This window comes from Lemur catta, chromosome 7 (genome assembly GCF_020740605.2).
Source record: "Lemur catta isolate mLemCat1 chromosome 7, mLemCat1.pri, whole genome shotgun sequence".
Lineage (NCBI taxonomy): Eukaryota > Metazoa > Chordata > Mammalia > Primates > Lemuridae > Lemur > Lemur catta.
Genome location: NC_059134.1, coordinates 64,459,981 through 64,477,848, shown reverse-complemented (window position 1 = coordinate 64,477,848; position 17,868 = coordinate 64,459,981). Strand labels below are relative to the sequence as shown.

At 47.4% G+C, this 17,868-nt stretch overlaps 1 protein-coding gene across 1 annotated transcript in view; it reads left to right on the top strand.

Moving 5' to 3' along the window:
* TRIM66 (tripartite motif containing 66) overlaps window positions 1-17,195 on the top strand; it is a 55,214-nt gene extending 38,019 nt beyond the window's left edge. Inside the window, exons 11-22 of the mRNA XM_045557461.1 lie at window positions 2,357-2,878; window positions 3,036-3,228; window positions 5,107-5,167; window positions 5,626-5,800; window positions 6,130-6,419; window positions 6,895-7,021; window positions 7,355-7,429; window positions 7,829-7,981; window positions 8,396-8,614; window positions 9,339-9,492; window positions 16,025-16,120; window positions 16,861-17,195. Coding sequence (XP_045413417.1) covers window positions 2,357-2,878; window positions 3,036-3,228; window positions 5,107-5,167; window positions 5,626-5,800; window positions 6,130-6,419; window positions 6,895-7,021; window positions 7,355-7,429; window positions 7,829-7,981; window positions 8,396-8,614; window positions 9,339-9,398 — 1,875 coding nt within the window. The 3' untranslated portion in view covers window positions 9,399-9,492; window positions 16,025-16,120; window positions 16,861-17,195. The remainder of the gene's footprint in view (window positions 1-2,356; window positions 2,879-3,035; window positions 3,229-5,106; window positions 5,168-5,625; window positions 5,801-6,129; window positions 6,420-6,894; window positions 7,022-7,354; window positions 7,430-7,828; window positions 7,982-8,395; window positions 8,615-9,338; window positions 9,493-16,024; window positions 16,121-16,860) is intronic.
* The last annotated feature ends 673 nt before the right edge of the window (window positions 17,196-17,868 follow it).

The following is a 17,868-nucleotide window of genomic DNA, read 5'->3' as shown; positions in this document are numbered from 1 at the left end:
GGTACAGCAACAATAATAATAGTAGTAGCAGCAACAGTAGAAGCTGCTGGGGTTTACTGAGTACCTACAGTATGCTGGACCTTGTTCCAAATGTTTACATGGATTATTTCTTTTAACCTTTACAGCAGCCCTTTAATGGTTAGTGTGAGGATTAAATGACATAATATATGTAAAACACTTAGCAAATTGCCTTGCATATATAAATTCTCAATAAATTTTAGCTATGTAAAAATAATCATTATTTTAGAGAGACTCATAGACTCAGTTGTTAGTAGAACTAAGCTGCTGTTCATTTGGCTTAAGATTTGTAGAATAAACAGTCACGTATTATGGTTGTTTTGAAATTTTAAATAGCTCATTAATTCATTTATTCATCCAGGCACCGCTCTTGGGTCTAGGAATACAGTGGGTAAGCAAAATAGATAAAATCCATGCCTTAATGGAGTTCACAATTTGGTAAGGGAAACACATTAATCAAATGATATCACAGATTGTGCTGTGAGACTAAAAGTACAAGTACAAGGCATTATAGGAACATAAATTGGAGGGAACCTGGTTTGGAGTAGAGAGTGAAATAAGGCTTTGTTGCAAAAATGACAGTTGAGCTATGTTCTGAAGGATAAGTGGAACAGGGGCAAGGGTAGGAGAATGTTCTACTCAGAGGAAGCAGTCTGTCTGAAGTGGGTGAGGGTTGTGGGTGGAGGGAGAGCTTGGCATGTATCAGGAACTGAAAAAATGTCTGAGTGATGAGCTCAGAGAATGAGGGAGAGGGTTGTTGTATGAGCTATGGCTACAAAGGAGGACAGGGGACAGATCCTCTGGGCCTTGGGAGCCTTGTTAAGCATTTTTGCAGTTATTCTACGAAGTAGTACACTGTGGGGTTTTCATTTAAAGGAATGATATGATCAGATTTGTGTTTTGAAACTGTTTCTGCACTAAGGCTATTAGTGTTGTGTAGGCTAAGGCCCCGTCAGTAGTGAAAGGAATTAGTGGGTATATCTGAGGGATGTTTAAGGGGTGGAATTGATGGGGCTTGGTGTTAGCTTGGGTGAGGGAGGAGGGACGCCCCACTGATGCCTCCCACATAGGGTCTGATTTGCAGAACTGGGTGACTAGTAGTGACATTCACTGAAATGAGGACAGTCTTTTTTCTTGATGAAATACCTTTATCAACTTTATATTGAAACTTGAGGATGTATTTGAAGTATTTATCTTCCTGTGGAAATTTGAATCTCTCACACATGGGGAAAGGAATGACAGGTTTGGGACACTGATTTTGGAAGTATAGAGATGCTTACTTCTTGTTTTCCCTTTGTCTTTCAAAAAATGTCAGATTGTTATATATTTAGTCTTTCTTTAAAAAGGGCAGGGATATCTAACTTATAAATTCCTGAAGGTTACATTTAGAACCAGTCTCCCACTCTATTCCCAAGTCTATTTCTTCAGTCTGAAAAACTGAACAGATTCAGTGCAGAAATCTGTGTCTTCAACTTCTTTTTATCAACCTTTTAAGTCTCTTCTCAGGTCACCAAGTAGTTAGATGTGAGAAAATAATTTTTGGAGTTGGAACATTGTGGCCTTATCCAATGATTATACAGACTGGGCCATATTAAGATTTAGCTACTCTGAAGTTCTCTGTCTCTGGTTTGGAATGTCTTTGGTGGGTATACTAGAGCTTCAAATATTTCGTTAAAGCCTTCATCAAATGCTGGTGGTGCTTGGAGTTGATCTGAACAAGCCTTTAAGAATGCCCTGGAGTTGACTCAGGTTTTCCAGGGCTGATTGGACTTTCTGAGCCTTGGCATCCTCTCAAAGAAGACAGTCTGAGGCTGATAAGTTTCAGCCTTCTTAACCCTCTGCCACTTTTATGTAACAAAAACTGTCCTATAAGACCCCTTGAAGGGAAGAGAAGCCACTAATGGTATAGTCAGAGGGGAGTGTGAAACTGGAGGGCAGTGTCACAAACCAGTCCTTTGCTTAGGTATAGGACTGGGGATGAGGGATGTGGCTGATAGGGTGTGTGTGTGTCTGTATACGTGTACCTTAGGTCAGGTGATAGGTTTTCTCTTTCAGTCTTGCTCTCTGCCACACACACACACACACACACACACACACACACACACACACACACACACACACATGCCAGTGTCCTCAGCTTGTCCTCTTCTCTCTGTGTCACCTCCTTGGTGTAGGGAATGGGAACAGGACTTCATGTACTGCCTGAGTTCCCATCAACTACCAGACTTTGGGGCTGAACGGAATCTGAGTATGGGAGTTCTTGGGGGCTGAGTCTCCCCTCTCCCTCCCACCACTCCCAGCTGACAGCCTGTCCCTACCCTTGTCTCTATTCCCACAGCACTCCACCTCAGTGAGCATCATGGGCTTTTCCAACACTCTGGAGATGGAGTTGTCATCTACCAGGCTGGCAAGGACCCTGGAGCCACAGATCCAGAGTGTGAGCAGCCTGACAGCTGCGCCTGCTCAAGCGGCACCAAGCTTGATGAGTGGCCCCCCACAAACTGTGTCCAGCCTGACAAGTGTTCAAAACCAGGCCATGACCAGCCTGACAACCAGTCACCTACAGACCATGCCTAGCCTTGTGCGTAGCACATTCCAGTCTATGCCCAACCTGATGAGTGATTCGCCCCAGGCCATAGCAGGCCTAGCAAGTGATCACTCTCAGGCCAGGCCCAGCCTAATGTCTGTCCGTGCCCAGGCTGTGCCAAGTCTGGCGACTTGTCCTCTGCAGAGCATGCCTCCGATCTCTGACAGACAGCTGGAAACTCGTGCCAGCTCCAGTCCTGGCTCTGGCCAAAGTACAGGAAGCCTGTACCCCAGGGATGGGGCTGACCCCTCCCTGGGGAATGCCCTATGTAAGGTAAGTCTTGGGGAAATGCCATTCAACTTCTACCCATCACTGGGCAAAAGGTTGGCCACTGAAAGCCTTATCCTGGCCTTAGCTTAACAGCTCTGAGACCACTAATGGCAAAAATGTCTGATTTCTGTGATTTTTGTTGACATTTCACTTTTGAAAGATGGAAAGTGAGGATTCCACACGCTTCACTGACTCACTGGGACAAGACCCCACAGCCCCTGGCCTGGATGCTCCCAAGGACTTGGCTATCCCCTCAGAACTGGAGGAGCCAATTAACCTCTCTGTGAAAAAACCTCCACTGGTGCCAGTGGTCAGCACATCTACAAGTCTTCAGCAGTACCACAGCCCAAAAGGTGAGACTCAGGGTAGGCAGCCTGCCTGCCACGTTGGCCACAGACTTGAGCAGATGGACTCAGCACTTCCAGGTGAGACAGAGGTCAGCAGACAGGCTCTAAGCCTAGGAGAGCAGTGCTTCTATCTGAAGCTGAATTCACTTCTCTCCAAACTGACTCACTGACACCTGTTCTGCTTCCCTCACTGTGGCCATGGCTGATCCAGGCATGGCTGGGACCTAGCCTCCTTGTAGCATTCCTCATGCAAAACGTCCTGGGGGGTCTGGGTTATATTTATAGGAAACAGGAAGAACTCACCCCAGGAGGGCTAGCCTTCACAAAACGTTATCAGGAAAAGAGTATGCCTGCCACTGGAGTCAGATAGATCTAAGTTAGAAAACCAGCTCTGGCCGGGCGAGGTGGCTCACGCCTGTAATCCTAGCACTCTGGGAGGCCGAGGCGGGCGGATCGCTCGAGGTCAGGAGTTTGAGACCAGCCTGACCAAGAGCGAGACCCCGTCTCTACTAAAAATAGAAATAAATTATCTGGGCAACTAAAAATATATATAGAAAAAATTAGCCGGGCATGGTGGCCCATGCCTGTAGTCCCAGCTACTCGGGAGGCTGAGGCAGGAGGATCGCTTAAGCCCAGGAGTTTGAGGTTGCTGTGAGCTAGGCTGACGCCATGGCACTCACTCTACTCACTCTAGCCTGGGCAACAGAGCGAGACTCTGTCTCAAAAAAAAAAAAAAAAGAAAACCAGCTCTGTCTCTTTGTATTTGATCCTGGTTTAGAGACCTAACCCCCCTGAACTGACTTTTTCCTCTGTAAATGGCTACTTCCTAGGCTATTGGGACAAATAACTACATACCTACTTCCTAGGCTACTGGGACAAATAACTACAGTGAAATCATTTGATAACTTACTCCATAGTAACAAGACTTTTCCTTGTACCTGCCAGTAATGTGAATTTGTGTTGTGCCTGACTGTAAAGGGAATTTGGACCATTGGTGATTAATTCTGATTATCTTCTCAGCTACCCATGCCCCTTCTCAGTCCCAGCTAGGCTAAGGTTTGTTCTTCTGTGGAAGGTGAGGGCTAGTTGGAAAGTTAGGAAGAAACTACCTAGTGATCGCTGGGACTTTTTCAGTTCCAAGTATGATGTGCATTTAATTTGTAATGATCAGTCTATTTCCTATACATTTAATAAATGAAAACAAAAAAATAATTTTTCTCATACTGACTAAAAAACCAACTGAAAAATTATTGGTTCTTATTACATACAATAATGTAAGCCTGCATTTAACACAATGAAATTACATTTTTTGGACCCTGCTTGATCATGTGAAGTGCCTATAGGACAGTGCCTGGTGCTGAGTGGCTGCTCAGAAAATGCTAGTTCCCTCCTTTTGCCCCACCATGACCTCCTGTCCATCTGTACAGACTGTACTACTCAGGGAAGGACTCCCTGGAACCTCTTGCCCACTGAGTGTAAGCTGGATTCTCAGGCAGTGCTAGAATCTCAGCACTTGGGTGAAAAGGCAGAGGCTGGATGGAATGACTCCTCAGAGCAGGCACCAGTGTTCTGGGAAGAAGTGATTTCTGAGCTCATCTTGAAGGTGAGAAGCTGGCCCCTCAGTGCCTGACCCAACACTCACTGGCAGGCAGCCTATGAAGGTTATCTGTGTTTATCTTTTTAAAAGAAGGTGGCCTTCCTTCTCTCTGAGGAAGGAGATTCTTGGTAGGATTGTCACCACTATGAGTGATTACAGTGTAGGTAACAATTGCCTGACAGGTATGGGGCCAAAGATAAGAATAGCAGGTATGAATGGAAGGTGTGGGGGACAGGGTATGTTGTCACAAATGTATGTCACAAGTATTTATTTATCCTTTGCCTTAGGGTATGAAAATTTTGAACAAGGAGCCTTAGAGCTGGATACAAAAAAGAACCAGAACATCAGGTAATAGACTTTTGACCAACCTCCCCCTCCCACTTCTAACTTCATGTCCTGCAAGGTTGGCACAGGAAGTAAGCATTTTCAATGACTTAACTTGAAGCAGAAGTTTGCCTGTAACTGTCTTCTTCAACCCCCAGACCCTCAAGTGGAGTGTGTGTGGTTGGATGTGTGGGATGGTTGTGGGAGGATGACCTGGCTCCTGCACTGGGAGGCCTGCTCTGTGTGTACAATCCTTGCTCTTCAGGGAGCCCCCTTCTTTGACCAGAGACTGCACAAAAGGGCTTTCCAGTGGCTGACAGGGCCTGGTGAGGCAGAGCTGGGCAGGAGAGCAGAATGTAGAGGGTCATACTGAGAAGATGTTGAGTAGCAGTTCAGTTGGGGCAATCATAGATGAGCCTGACTTAGAGGTCGGGGCCAGAGGAGGCTCCCACCAAGACCCAGGGGTGTCTCTCTTGCCACAGAGCCTTCAACAGTGAGTGCAAGATTCCCTATGTGCGACTGGAGAGGCTCAAGATCTGTGCTGCCTCCTCGGGAGAAATGCCTGTGTTCAAGCTGAAGCCACAGAAGAATGATCAAGATGGGAGCTTCCTGCTGATCATCGAGTGTGGCACTGAGTCCTCCAGCATGTCCATTAAGGTATCACTTTGCTCTGCCTTGGCCTTGAACCTTGGCCAAGCCTAGGAGCCTATTCTTTCTCTCTGCTACTGCCAGAATTCTGGCTCTGGGGCCTTCCCTGAGTCTCTGAGTGGGGCTGTAGCTTGGCCAGATGTTGTCCCCTGATGCAAGGGGCCTATGAGGTGCACATTAGATGTGAGCTGTCCCAGCATTCATGGAGCTTGGTTGGCATGGGGTCCTGGAAAAAGTAGTTATCACAGTATGTGCTCAGGACCTGCGCATTCCTTCCCACCCTTCCTCAACAACTTGTCAGTGCTGCTCTGATTGCTCAGACTTACTTCTTCCCCAAGGTCAGCCAGGGCAGCGTGCCTGATGCCATCCAGGCCCCAGGTCTAGGGGGAAGAAAGGTCACTGTCACTTCTCTGGCTGGGCAGCGGCCACCAGAGGTGGAGGATGCATCTCCTGAAGAACACAGACTCGTGCCTCGAACTCCTGGAGCCAAGAAGGGCCCCCCGGCCCCAATGGAAAATGAGGACTTCTGTGCTGTGTGCCTCAATGGGGGAGAGTTGCTGTGCTGTGACCGCTGCCCCAAAGTGTACCACCTTTCCTGCCACGTGCCAGCCTTGCTCAGCTTCCCAGGGTGAGTCATGGCAGTCCAGGGCCATCACCTGGCTAGCAGGGTTATCTTCCAGGGGTTATTATCCCAGGCCAGGCCCACAGAGCTCCCCAGGATGGGTTTACCCCTCTCTTCTGGACCTGCTTGAATTTGTGTCTGTGAGTTAGTGGTCCCTACAGCTGGTGCCTTCTGTATATAGGCAGGCAGATACTTGAAATTTGATTGGCTTCCCTTCCTCCTCTGTTCTCAGCATCTTCCTGTGCACAGATTTGTGCCTACATTCCTTCTTCAGCCTCCCCTAACTCCTGTCTTTCTGGATTCACTAAATCCTGAGTTCCTAAATTTCTTTCAAGCCTGAGGATAGGAAGCCATTCCTTATAGGGCAGGTCCAGGGACTCAGTTTCCCAAGCCATTGCTCCCACACCTGTCTTGGGGCAGAGGGACAGGGAAGGGTGTTCTGGGCAATGTGCATCTAACATGGCCCCACCTGCCTGTGCAGGGGAGAGTGGGTGTGTACCTTGTGCCGCAGCCTGAGCCAGCCCGAGATGGAGTACGACTGTGAGAATGCCCGCTATAGCCAGCCTGGAATGCGGGCGCCTCCCGGCCTGAGCATATATGACCAGAAGGTAGGGAGGGGTCTCTGGGAACGAGGCTCCCTGCCTGGGGCAGCCCCCCTACGCCTGCAGAGTCTGAGGCCTTTCAGAGGGGTTGAGAGGCCTTTGTGGGTACCTTTCTTTTGGGCTGTGCCTGACAGCTTGGCCCATGGGGGTTTGGATGACTTTCCTTCTCTCAGAAGTTTTCCTCTGGCTTGGGGGCCTGAACTGTGCCTTAGTACGATGGCTGGCACCCTATGGGACAGAGCCAGAGAGTTATCAGGGTAACTCTTTAGTTACCATCTTTAGTTCTTACTGAGGTGAGGCCAGAACAAAGTAACACTGTTGCTAATTCTGATTTTGCAGAAGTGTGAGAAGCTGGTACTGTCCTTGTGCTGCAATAGCCTCAGCCTGCCTTTCCATGAACCTGTCAGCCCCCTGGTAAGGATGGCCTCACTGTTTCTGCCTGCTACTGTCCTTTCTGCACAGAGGCCTAGGCCATGAAGCAGGAGCACTGTGGTACCCAGGGTGGGCTCAGGGCATGGCCACGGGAAGTAGGGACAATATTAATTTGTGGATGGTCCAGGGGACCCTGGGGGGCCATGGCCACTCCACAGCTGCTACTACATCAGATGTGACTTGACAAGTGACACATTCCTCCTTTTCCCTTTTTCTTTGTCTTCTTTCACCTTTTTCTTCCTGCTGCTGCTCTTCTTTCTCTTTCTTCTGTTCCTTCACTTATATTCCAACTCATTGTCCATCTCTTTCTCCTTTTTATCTATACCTCCACTTCCTCTCTCTTCCTTCTTTGCCTCTTCTCCCTGTCTCTCCTCCCCCGAGGCACGGCATTATTACCAGATTATCAAGAGGCCCATGGACCTGTCTATCATCCGGAGGAAGCTGCAAAAGAAGGATCCAGCTCACTATACCACCCCAGAGGAGGTGGTGTCAGATGTGCGCCTCATGTTCTGGAACTGTGCAAAGTTCAATTACGTATGTCTTGCCTGTTTTCCCTTTCTGCCGTTTCCCAGTAACCCCAAGACTGTCAAGGCTCAGTGGGAGCAGGGGGCAGGTTTGGTTCTGGGCTGCCATGAAGACCTGGGAGCAGACTCCTGGGACCTGCTGTGGTGAGTGAGAGCTCCGTCCCACTCTCGGGCCTCAGCATGGACTCAGGAGGAAGATGGGGAGGCACTAGTGACTAGCCGTCTGTGGCTGGATACCTGTCAGGGTCACTTCTGCTTTAAGAGCTGTTACTAAACTGGTTAGCCTAAGTCCTAGAAGAAAATGTCAAGTCCAGGCATCCCAGGAGACCCAGCCAAGCTTTGTGCTCTTATAGCTTTTGAGGGACCTGGGAAAGGTGGGCTGGTAGACACAGACTAGACCATCACTGCTCTCCTTCCTCATCAGCCTGACTCAGAGGTTGCCGAGGCTGGCCGCTGCCTGGAAGTGTTCTTTGAGGGCTGGTTGAAGGAGATCTACCCGGAGAAACGTTTTGCCCAGCCCAGGCAGGAGGACTCAGACTCCGAGGAGGCATCCAGTGAGAGTGGATGTTCCACTCCCCAGGGCTTCCCGTGGCCCCCCTACGTGCAGGAGGGCATCCAACCCAAGAGGCGGCGACGACATGCGGTAAAGAGTTGCTGCCAGCTGGCAGCAGGTGGGTGGGTGCCTGTGCAAGCAGGGGGGCCCGAGCAGCATGCGTAGAGCAACCTAAAATGCAGCCGCTCAGGTGGCACAAGAGACAGTGGTGACACGAACCCTCACTTGCAAGCCCTTAGCCTATGAGGAAGGCAGGGCAGCACAGGGCTCATCAACTCCAGTTACCCCTGAGGCTTGAAATTCAGAGAGGTGTAGGCACCTGCCCAGGGTCACCTAGCAAATTAGCAGCAGAACCAGGGTGACAAACCAGGTGTCCTTATTCCCGCCTCAGTGCTGGTTATACTACACTGTGATTGGGATGCCCATAAGAAGAGAAGTACCTGATATCAGTGCCGATCTTTACCTGGGTTTGAGGGATCTTTTTCAGCTCCTTGGTGTAGGGTATTGCTTGCAGCAGAGAGACCTCCTTTGACCTTTGGCTGGTCCCACGTGTGTAGATCTGAAACATCAATTTGATGCTGTTTAATTCCTCTGAAATGTATTACCTGCCTACTGTGTGCCAGGGTCTGACCAGCCATCCCCAGTTGTTTATAATTCTTAGCACACCATGTTTAGTGGCTTCAGTAAGTTTTGCTGTTGCATTCCTGCATTCCTTGGACTATGTAGAATCCCAGTCTTGACACTTAGCTTTTTCATGTTAATGAATCTTACATTTGGCTATTTTAATTCCAAATATGTATATTTTTTCTTTCAGGAGAATGAAAGAGCAAAGAGAATGTCTTTCCGCCTGGCCAACAGTGTTTCCCAGGTGTGAGAGCTGGGAGGAGACTGAGTGCTGTGGCAGCTGGTGTCCCATCCTGTTGACCATTCCTCCCCATCTTTCAGCTTATGCTCTTCAGAATGTGGATGTGAGATGAGTCTTGTTGAGCTGTGTAGTGCTCTTCTTTGCCATTTGCATCTACAGCATTTATTTGGGAGCCATAGTGCATCCACTACAGAGATTTCAGTAATAAACAGGAAAGAGGGAGGTGTTCCTTATTTCCAGAGTAATCAGATGTATAGGGTCCACTTGGCGAAACCACAGGTGGTCAGGCTTGGAAGGCCCTAACTTCCTTGGTGAACTCTTTCTGCTGAGGAAAACAAACCTTTCTCACCTTTCCATGTCCAGGCTCAGGAGCAGTGTCTACATCTGAATTCCTCCTGGGCTCAGAAGTGGGTAAAAGAAGGGAGAGAGGTTTGGACATGTGGCAGGCCTGTGATCCCTGGCCCAGCACAGCCAAAGACTGTCACTGTTTGCCTTTGCTTGTCCTGTCTGGACAGAGGCACCTGCCCTGGGCAGAATAATGGAGGCTTATAGAGGCCGTAGATCTCAATTGGTGCCTATTCGGGTTCTAACGGTTTTCAGGGTATTTGTTTTACATTCCCCCTTTCCTGACGTTGACTTAGGTGGCTGCTGTGAAGGTGCTCTGGATGGTATGGAATTCTTGACTCAGCTGGGTGGCTAGGCAGGGACCATTTACATCTTCCAGCTTGTATTTCACTGAGAGGCTTAAAAAGATGTCAACTTCAGAGTCTGCCCTTTGTGCCCCTTACTTTGGGCTAATAACACTTCTTTGGTGTCAGACCCTGCCTTCCTAGAAGTAGTTATTGGTGCTTGTCAGTGGCCACCCCTTCATCATCCCTCTTCAGAGGTCTGGATCCTGAGTTCTGCTTGGAAAAATTGTGAGGTAGCTGATGTCTGCTTCACGTCCAGAGTTTCTAGGCAGGGAGAGTGACCCACAACCAGCTCACCCTGCTGGGGCTCTTCTGCTTAGAGATTCTAGTTCTCAACATCTCCAACTGGCAGAGCCAAAGATCAGAAGTGAGTCCTCTGGCTAGCCTTCCTCCAGGCTGTCCACAGCCCCGAAAAAAAACAGTGCTCTACTGGCAGCCTTTTTTTGTTGGAGGTTGGAGAAGGCCTCAGGGACCAGCAGGAACCAGACCTGGGCATTCCAGGGGGGAAGTTCTGTCTAGGGCAGAGAAAGGGAAAGTCAAGAGGTGAGAAGCCACTGTTCTTCGGTGACCCTGAAGCAACATTTGGATCGGAGTTCTAGAATGCAGAGAGAAGCATTCTGGAAGCCATGGGAACAGAAGCTCCAGGCTGCTTCTCAAATGGATCTTCATGGTCCATGAGGGTGTTTGTGAGGAAGTGGCATAGAAAGATACTGGGGGTCAGGCTACCTCCCAAGCAAGGGCTTGGTTGAGAAGGAACCTGTTGCTGATGTTGTTGGGGGAGGCCTGGACTGGGCATTGCAGTGGCCTGGCCCCGAGACTGCTCTCCCTGGAGGTCCTGTCATGGCATGGCTGAGTTCAGACAAGTCTGAGGTCATGGCTTTGTTTTTGCTAAGAGATGCAGTTTAAGGAAGTTCCTGTTTGTAGGGCCTTTGCTAGTGAACATTTTTTTTTTTAATCAGAAAACATTTCTTCTCTCCTTGTGAGTTGATGGTATCGCACATTTCCTTCTCTACCCAAGCTGAGAGATCATCTTTACTTCAAAGCAAACTGTGTCTATTGACTTGCCATTCTTTCAGCAGCACATGCCCAGTTCTCCTAAGAAGAGGGCCTTTCATAATCCTGTTCTCTAGTTTGGGTAACTTAGTCTTTAATGCTTTACTGGTCGGGCAATCTTTGGACTTAGGCCTCTGCTCCTTGGGGCTCACATAATTTTCTGGCTTGGGCTCTGGCCATTTCCCTTTCAATTTTTGAGTATTTTTCTCTGTTTAGTTGGCTTGGCAAGGTTCTCTCTGTACTTGCCTCATTAATTCCTGTGCTTCGTCATTTTTTCTTTTGTGTGGCCCACATTCCTGCCCCCCCTGGGTAAGCTCCATCGTATTTGGTGTTGGGCAGCCAGTGAGGGTTGTGACAAACTTGATTGAGATCCTTCTTCAGGACCAATTGGAGACCACAAATACGAAGCAGAAATGCCCACTAAAAGCCTGGCTTCCCTTATATCAATGAAACTCCCTGCTTGGGTGTGGCCTGCTAGGCCCAAGGGTTCCCCTCCTGGGCCGGGGGATCTTAGTAATGTGGAGAGTCACATGTTCCCTTTCCATCATAGAGACCTGAATGCTGAGAGTCTCCCTTTAGGCAGGGATAGGTGGGAGGTAGGGTGTCCTTTCCTCCAAGAGTGTGAGGTCCTAGCCGATGACACCACCCCTACTCTGGTTAATCCATGTCACTACCCTCTCCCTGGCTTTCCCTATGTACCTAGTTGCCAACATTTTGAGTCATGGTTTTGTTTAGTTTTGTTTTTGCATGCAGAAAGCTGAACATGACTCTTGAGAAATTAAAAAGAAAAAAAATCTTGCTAGCCGAGTGACTGACTTCAGAGGCTCTGGCTCCATTTTGGAGTCAGTCAAGTCCTTTGGCCCTTGACAAAGTCATGCAGTGGAAACACAGTGAGTTCTGGATTGTGATGGTGCAGCATGCAGTCCTGTAGCATGCAGAGGAGAAATTGGCTTCTTGGTGTGCTGAGAGACAGGACAGTAGAGTGGCTTCAGTTGATGTAAGGGGATTTTAGTGCAAAAATTGATTCAGGGTGAATTTTCAGAGCACTCTTCCACAGAACATAGGTAGGTTGGCCCTGCCTAACTCCTAGTAATTGCTAACTACACACCCTGCCTGCTTCCCTGAGTGGCAGCCACCACATCCTCCACAGGCTGTGCTCCGTGGCAGGCCCTGCCTTCCTCCTGGAGGACTCTGGCTCCCTGTACCCATTTCTGACTCCTAAGACCTAGGCCCTTCCCTGTTTGTTCCTGGGCTCTGCTCTGCTCCCTCTCTCACTCCATGAGGTTACCTGTTGTCTTCTCTACTGAACTCCTGAACTGAGCCTTTGCTCTTTCTGGATTGCCACCTCCTCTGCCTCCTCTTCTTCTTCCTCCCTCACTGCTGCCAAAATTGCCCTGCGCCTTTAGTCCATTTCCATGATTTCAGCCCTCGTCCTCCTCTCCCAGTCTTTCATCCTTCTCCTGGACTTCTTCCTCTCGCCAGCCTGAACCCACGGCCCATCACACGATGACATTTTTGTCAGCATCCTAAACTTTCTCATCCCCTCCAGCTTTTGCTGAAACTATCAACCGTTCTCTATTTTCTACGTCATCCTATTTTCTGCTCCCTTTTCCTGGGCTGCCGAGCGTGACAGATTCATAGTTGACAACCTCAGATGGGCTTTCAGTATTGATTGTAGATTCTTTAACTTGTTGTTACTGTTTTTTCCCATCCATGCCCTTCATCTCTGCTCTCAGCAAATGACCGACCTCATTGTCTTCTGCACAGGAGAGCCCCTAACGTGAAAACTTCCCTGCTGGGTGCTCCTCCCCCTGCCGTTTATCTGTGTCTGAATCCCTCTTCATCTCCTTCCCTCCTGCTCCCATTCAGTTCTCTGTTTCTGGATCCTGTTTTATGTCCTCCAAAACTTTCCTCCCTCACTTACCCCATTGCTCCCACTTCCTGGGGCCGTCAGCCTCCCTCTCTGTTGATTACCTCCACATAGCCTGCAAACAAGCGGAATTCTCCCCAAGATTGAAACAAAATATCTTAGAGTCTGCTGCCCCTTACTCTTTCCCCTTGTCAGCCAGGTTTCTCTTAAAACGAAACTTTTTTATTGATTCTTCTCAGTTACTCTTCAGCCCTATGTAGTTTTTCATAAAAGTCACCAGTGACTACACAGTTGCCAAATCAAATCAATATTTTTCAGTCCTCAACCGTCTTGAATTCTCCACAGCATTTCACCACAGCATCCACCACCCCCTCCCTGAAACACCCTCTTCACTTGGCTTTTATGACACCACAAGTCTCTGGATCATCTCATCTCTCAGCCACACAGGCTGAGCCTTTCCTGAAACCTGGACAGGGGATGTGTCTGCGGTTACTCCTCTTCAGGATTTGGATAGGCAGGAAGATTCACAGCTGCTGCTCTTCCCTCTTTTCTGTGTCTGTTTTCTTTGAGTCCATTCCTTCTCCTGGACTCAGTTCTCCTCATGCCAAGCATGTTTCTGAGCTCCTGCTGGGAGGACAGCATCTGTGAGTCCTTCCCTCTGTCTCTCCCAGTATAGCGCAGAGACAGATTTTAGTCACATTTGCTAAGAGGCCCCATCTAAATCAGCCCAAGAGTGTGGATTAGGTTTTATAGTATCCAGGCAGCAATTTGGCTAAACTGGATTACCAGTTCATCACTATGATCCCATACCAGTTAGAGCCTGGGATCGCGGTAAGACATGTTTCCATATATGGTTCAGTGCTGCTAACCAGGAGGAGAATCCTGGCAGGGCTGGGTGTCTGCCACTGGCAATATTCTGATGGAGGGGAGACGGGGGAGTGGGAAATGCTGTGGTTCCTCACTTGGGCTCAGCTGGAGTCAGCAGGACTCCCCCCTGTGCCGATCATCCCCACCTGCTTGCTCCAGTTTTTCCTGGTGCTGGGGGCAGATGCTGGTTGCTGTCTTGGAGGTAAGGAGGTGTAGTAGGAAGACATCTGATTTGAGAGTCGGAACACCTAAATTTTGGCTTTGCCAATTATGAGCTTTGTGATCTTGGGTACAGTTTCTTCATCTATAAAATTGGGCTATGGGAATGGCTGAGAACAGTGATCTCTCAGAAGCTCTCCAGCTCTAAAGATGATACCTGTGATTCTAACTCTAAAGCTCAAGCCACATAAGGAATAAGGGAACTCTGGGGGTGGGGCACGGGGGTGGGGGAGTCCTGGCCAGGGCAGGGAAAAGGGACTCATAGGCCAAACTGAGCTGCTTTGAGGAAAGTTCTTACCAGCTGGTGCTGGTTCTCGAGCCATATGCCCATTCCTCAAGCTGCACCCCTTTCTTGGATATCTAGTATGAGTTCCTCCTAGGCCTTTTCTAGAAGTGGTTATTGGATTCAGAGTGGTTAGAGGCATGAGGGAGGAATACTGTAAGGGGAAGGGTCACTGATTTTAAAAGGACCTACACATTCATGAACAAATAAAAACTAGCACTTTTCCTTAACAACAGTTGTGTCCTGGAGTGTTTTTCAGTGAAGATGGTTGAACCTTGTTGCCCCTAGACTCCAACATCATTAAGAACTCAAAGTGAGGAAGAACAGATTGGGAAGCCTTTCTCTCTAGGAAAGAACTCCACGCTCTCCTTCTTAGAGCATGCACATAGGTTGTTCTTTAGCATACGGGCAGCAAGTCTGAGGTGGAGTTAGGGAAAAGGCATCTTATGAATGCCTACCACTTCCACTTCCAGCATGTGCTTTACAATCATGATGATCCCCAATTACCTATCGTTAGCTGTGCTCTCTGCTCACTCCACACCAGTAAGGTTTCTAGCCATTTTAGGGGGTCAAGGACATTGTAATGAATATTTGTCATTCATTTAGGCTGCATAAAGTCTGAACCCCTCCCCTATTTTTGGTGAATTCCTCACCTGAGGAAGCTGGGGAGGCACAGCTTACTCTTCACTATAGAAACTAAATATATTTCAGTCTTGATTTTCCAGCATCCTTTAAAGCCAGGGTACAGGACTAGTGGTAGTGATTTTAAAAAAAAAGGAAAAGGAAAAGGAAAAAAAACACAGACTTCTCTCTGGTGGCAGTGTTGGTTGTAGGGTGGTGGGTTTCCATGGCAGCAGGAGCAGCAGTGCAAGTTGGAGCACCTGGTGCCTGATGGCAGTGATAGTTTCTTCAGCAGACCAATTCCACATATGATTTCAGGAATTGTTCCTGGCTGCACAGTGCTGAGTTTAATTCTCCAGCCTTCCCGACAATTCTGTGAACTACCTTAAAAACCTTTTAATAGGCTGGGAGCAGTGGCTCACACCTGTAATCCCAGCTCTTTGGGAGGCTAAGGTGGGAGGATTGCATGAGCCCAGGAGTTTGAGGCTACAGTGAGCAATGATTATGCCACTGCACTTTAGCCCAGGTGATAGAACAAGAACCTGTCTCTAAAAATCAATTTAAACCTTTTAATAAATTCATTTTCTGCTTCAATTAGTCAGAATTGGTTTCTAAACATTGGAACTAAACACTCTGATGTTTGAAGAATCTGGTAAAAGTCATGGACTCACTCTTCTGAGCTCCACACCCACATATCCTGTGGTCTGTTGGACACCTCCCACTTGGATGTCTCAATGTCACCTGACAGTCCCAGGCCCCGTTAACATATTCTTCCTCTGATACTCCCCATCTCAACAGCCAGGGACACAGGAAGAAAACAACTAGGGGGATATGGTATCAGAAAAGCCAAGGAAGTTTGTGTTTCAGGGAAGGATATTTGTCAATTTTAATGTTTATTATGAGACCTGGAAATCTTCTCTGACCTCCCACCCCTTCCCAGACTCGCCCAAGAACTTGAACCTTTTCCCTGCTTGCTCTGACTTTTGGCTGTGTTCTGTCCTTATTAATTTTATTAGTACTAATCCTTTTGCAGGTCCCACGGACACAGAACCTCTCTCCTCCCACTCCTCAGGTTCCATGGCAAGCTGCCAGCTGGGCCCATTCCCCAGAGCAAGTCCTGCCCTCATAGGTAGGTCTGCATCCAGATCTATTCTTGCTCCACACCTGGTCTATGGATTATTTTATTCACTAGGCAGTACAGGCATAGTATAATGATATCTAGGGTCTGAGAGCTTTAGAAGGGCCTATAAAAATAAGTCCTGAAAAAATTTAAAATTAAAAGTGATAAAACATACAGAAAAATGTCTAGTTAAATGTCTATAAACTATACCATTATGTTTAACCCATTAATTGTTAATTTTATAATAATTTCATAAAGTTTCATAAAAATTTTGTTACACTTGAGAATAATTTGTAGGTTAGAGTTTCTCACTTCACAAGAAATTCTGTATATATGAGATGATTGTTAAGAAACCTGAGCTCATTGTAAATTAAACGAATTACTGCTAGGCAAATAATTTAAAAAGCAAAATTATAAAAAACTATTTCAAAATTTTATGGTAAAAACTATATTTACTGCAGGCTGTAGGTGCATTTCATGTTTGATGTAGAGCCTCCTAGAATAAAAATGCCTGATCTCTGGGGAAAACCCTTGTTCATGGGCCCTGAAGCTCTGCGAGGGTGGTGGGGGAGAATCTTGTCCTATAGACATCACTCCTAAAGGCCTTACACAGGATATGGTTTGGGAAATGAGAAGGTGTAACCAGTCCCTAGGGACAGCTTTCTAATTGTAGGACAGACTGCAAGTTGTTGCCAGTATCTATTTTTACAATAATTTTAGTAATAACCTCCTTCTCCCACTTTTCCCAGCCTCCTCTACACCTGGATGCTGTCTTTTGAATAAGTTCAAGCCAATCAATTATGAGAAGTGGTCACATATACAACTTCCTGGACAAGTTTTATATGAAAATGCTTGTCCTCCAGGTCCTCCCTCTCTACCCTTTTCTCCGGATAGGAACACAGTTACGACATTGGTCATCAAGCTTCAATCATGCAGATAAGGGTGACATCCCAGAGAATGGCGAAACAAGAAGTTAGAAAGAACCTAGGTTCTTTGACAATCTCATGGAACAGAGCCATTTCCCTGCCTTGAACTGCCTGCTTATTTCTTTGGACTATTACCTGAGAAAGAAATACATTTCTATTTTTTAAAGCCACTTAATATGGGGGTCTTTTTTTGGATACCGCAGCTGAGCCTATACTCTAACCAATATTCCAAAAGCAGTGCTTTATTTGCCCACAGGGTTGAGAGGATGTTCCTAAGATTTTTTGGAAATTGCTGTGCCCCTGGCCTCCAGCTCTGTCAGAGGTGTAAGATCTGCTGAGGCCAAGCTTACTTAGCATTCACGGAGAAAATAAGGATCTGCTCCATGCTTGTGAACATGAACACCACAGCCTCAGTCTTGCCCCAGCCTAAGGGCTAAGGCCTCATGCAGGTGGAAGCAGTTGTCTTTATCTAGGGCTTCCCTTTTGTTCCAGTGATTCCCAGGTGTGGTGTGGCCCACTGACAGTGTCACTTCTTGGCAAAGGTTCTGCCGGGGCAGTGCTTCTGTGACTTTTAAAATTTATTATTTAGATTAATGAAGCATTCATCCTTTCTTTTCTATATGAACTGAATTTTTCTCAGTAACCAAATAACTGATGAGGGGAAGTTTTTCTTTTAGAAGTATTCCACAATAATTGACAAAGGACGGATAAATTTGGAATATCACCACTTTTCAACCCCTAGTGAATTAACGAAGCTAGGCAATGACCATCCATGGCTGCTCATATCACCAAAATAGAGACAACCAGACATTATGTGGCTCCTGATTGAAG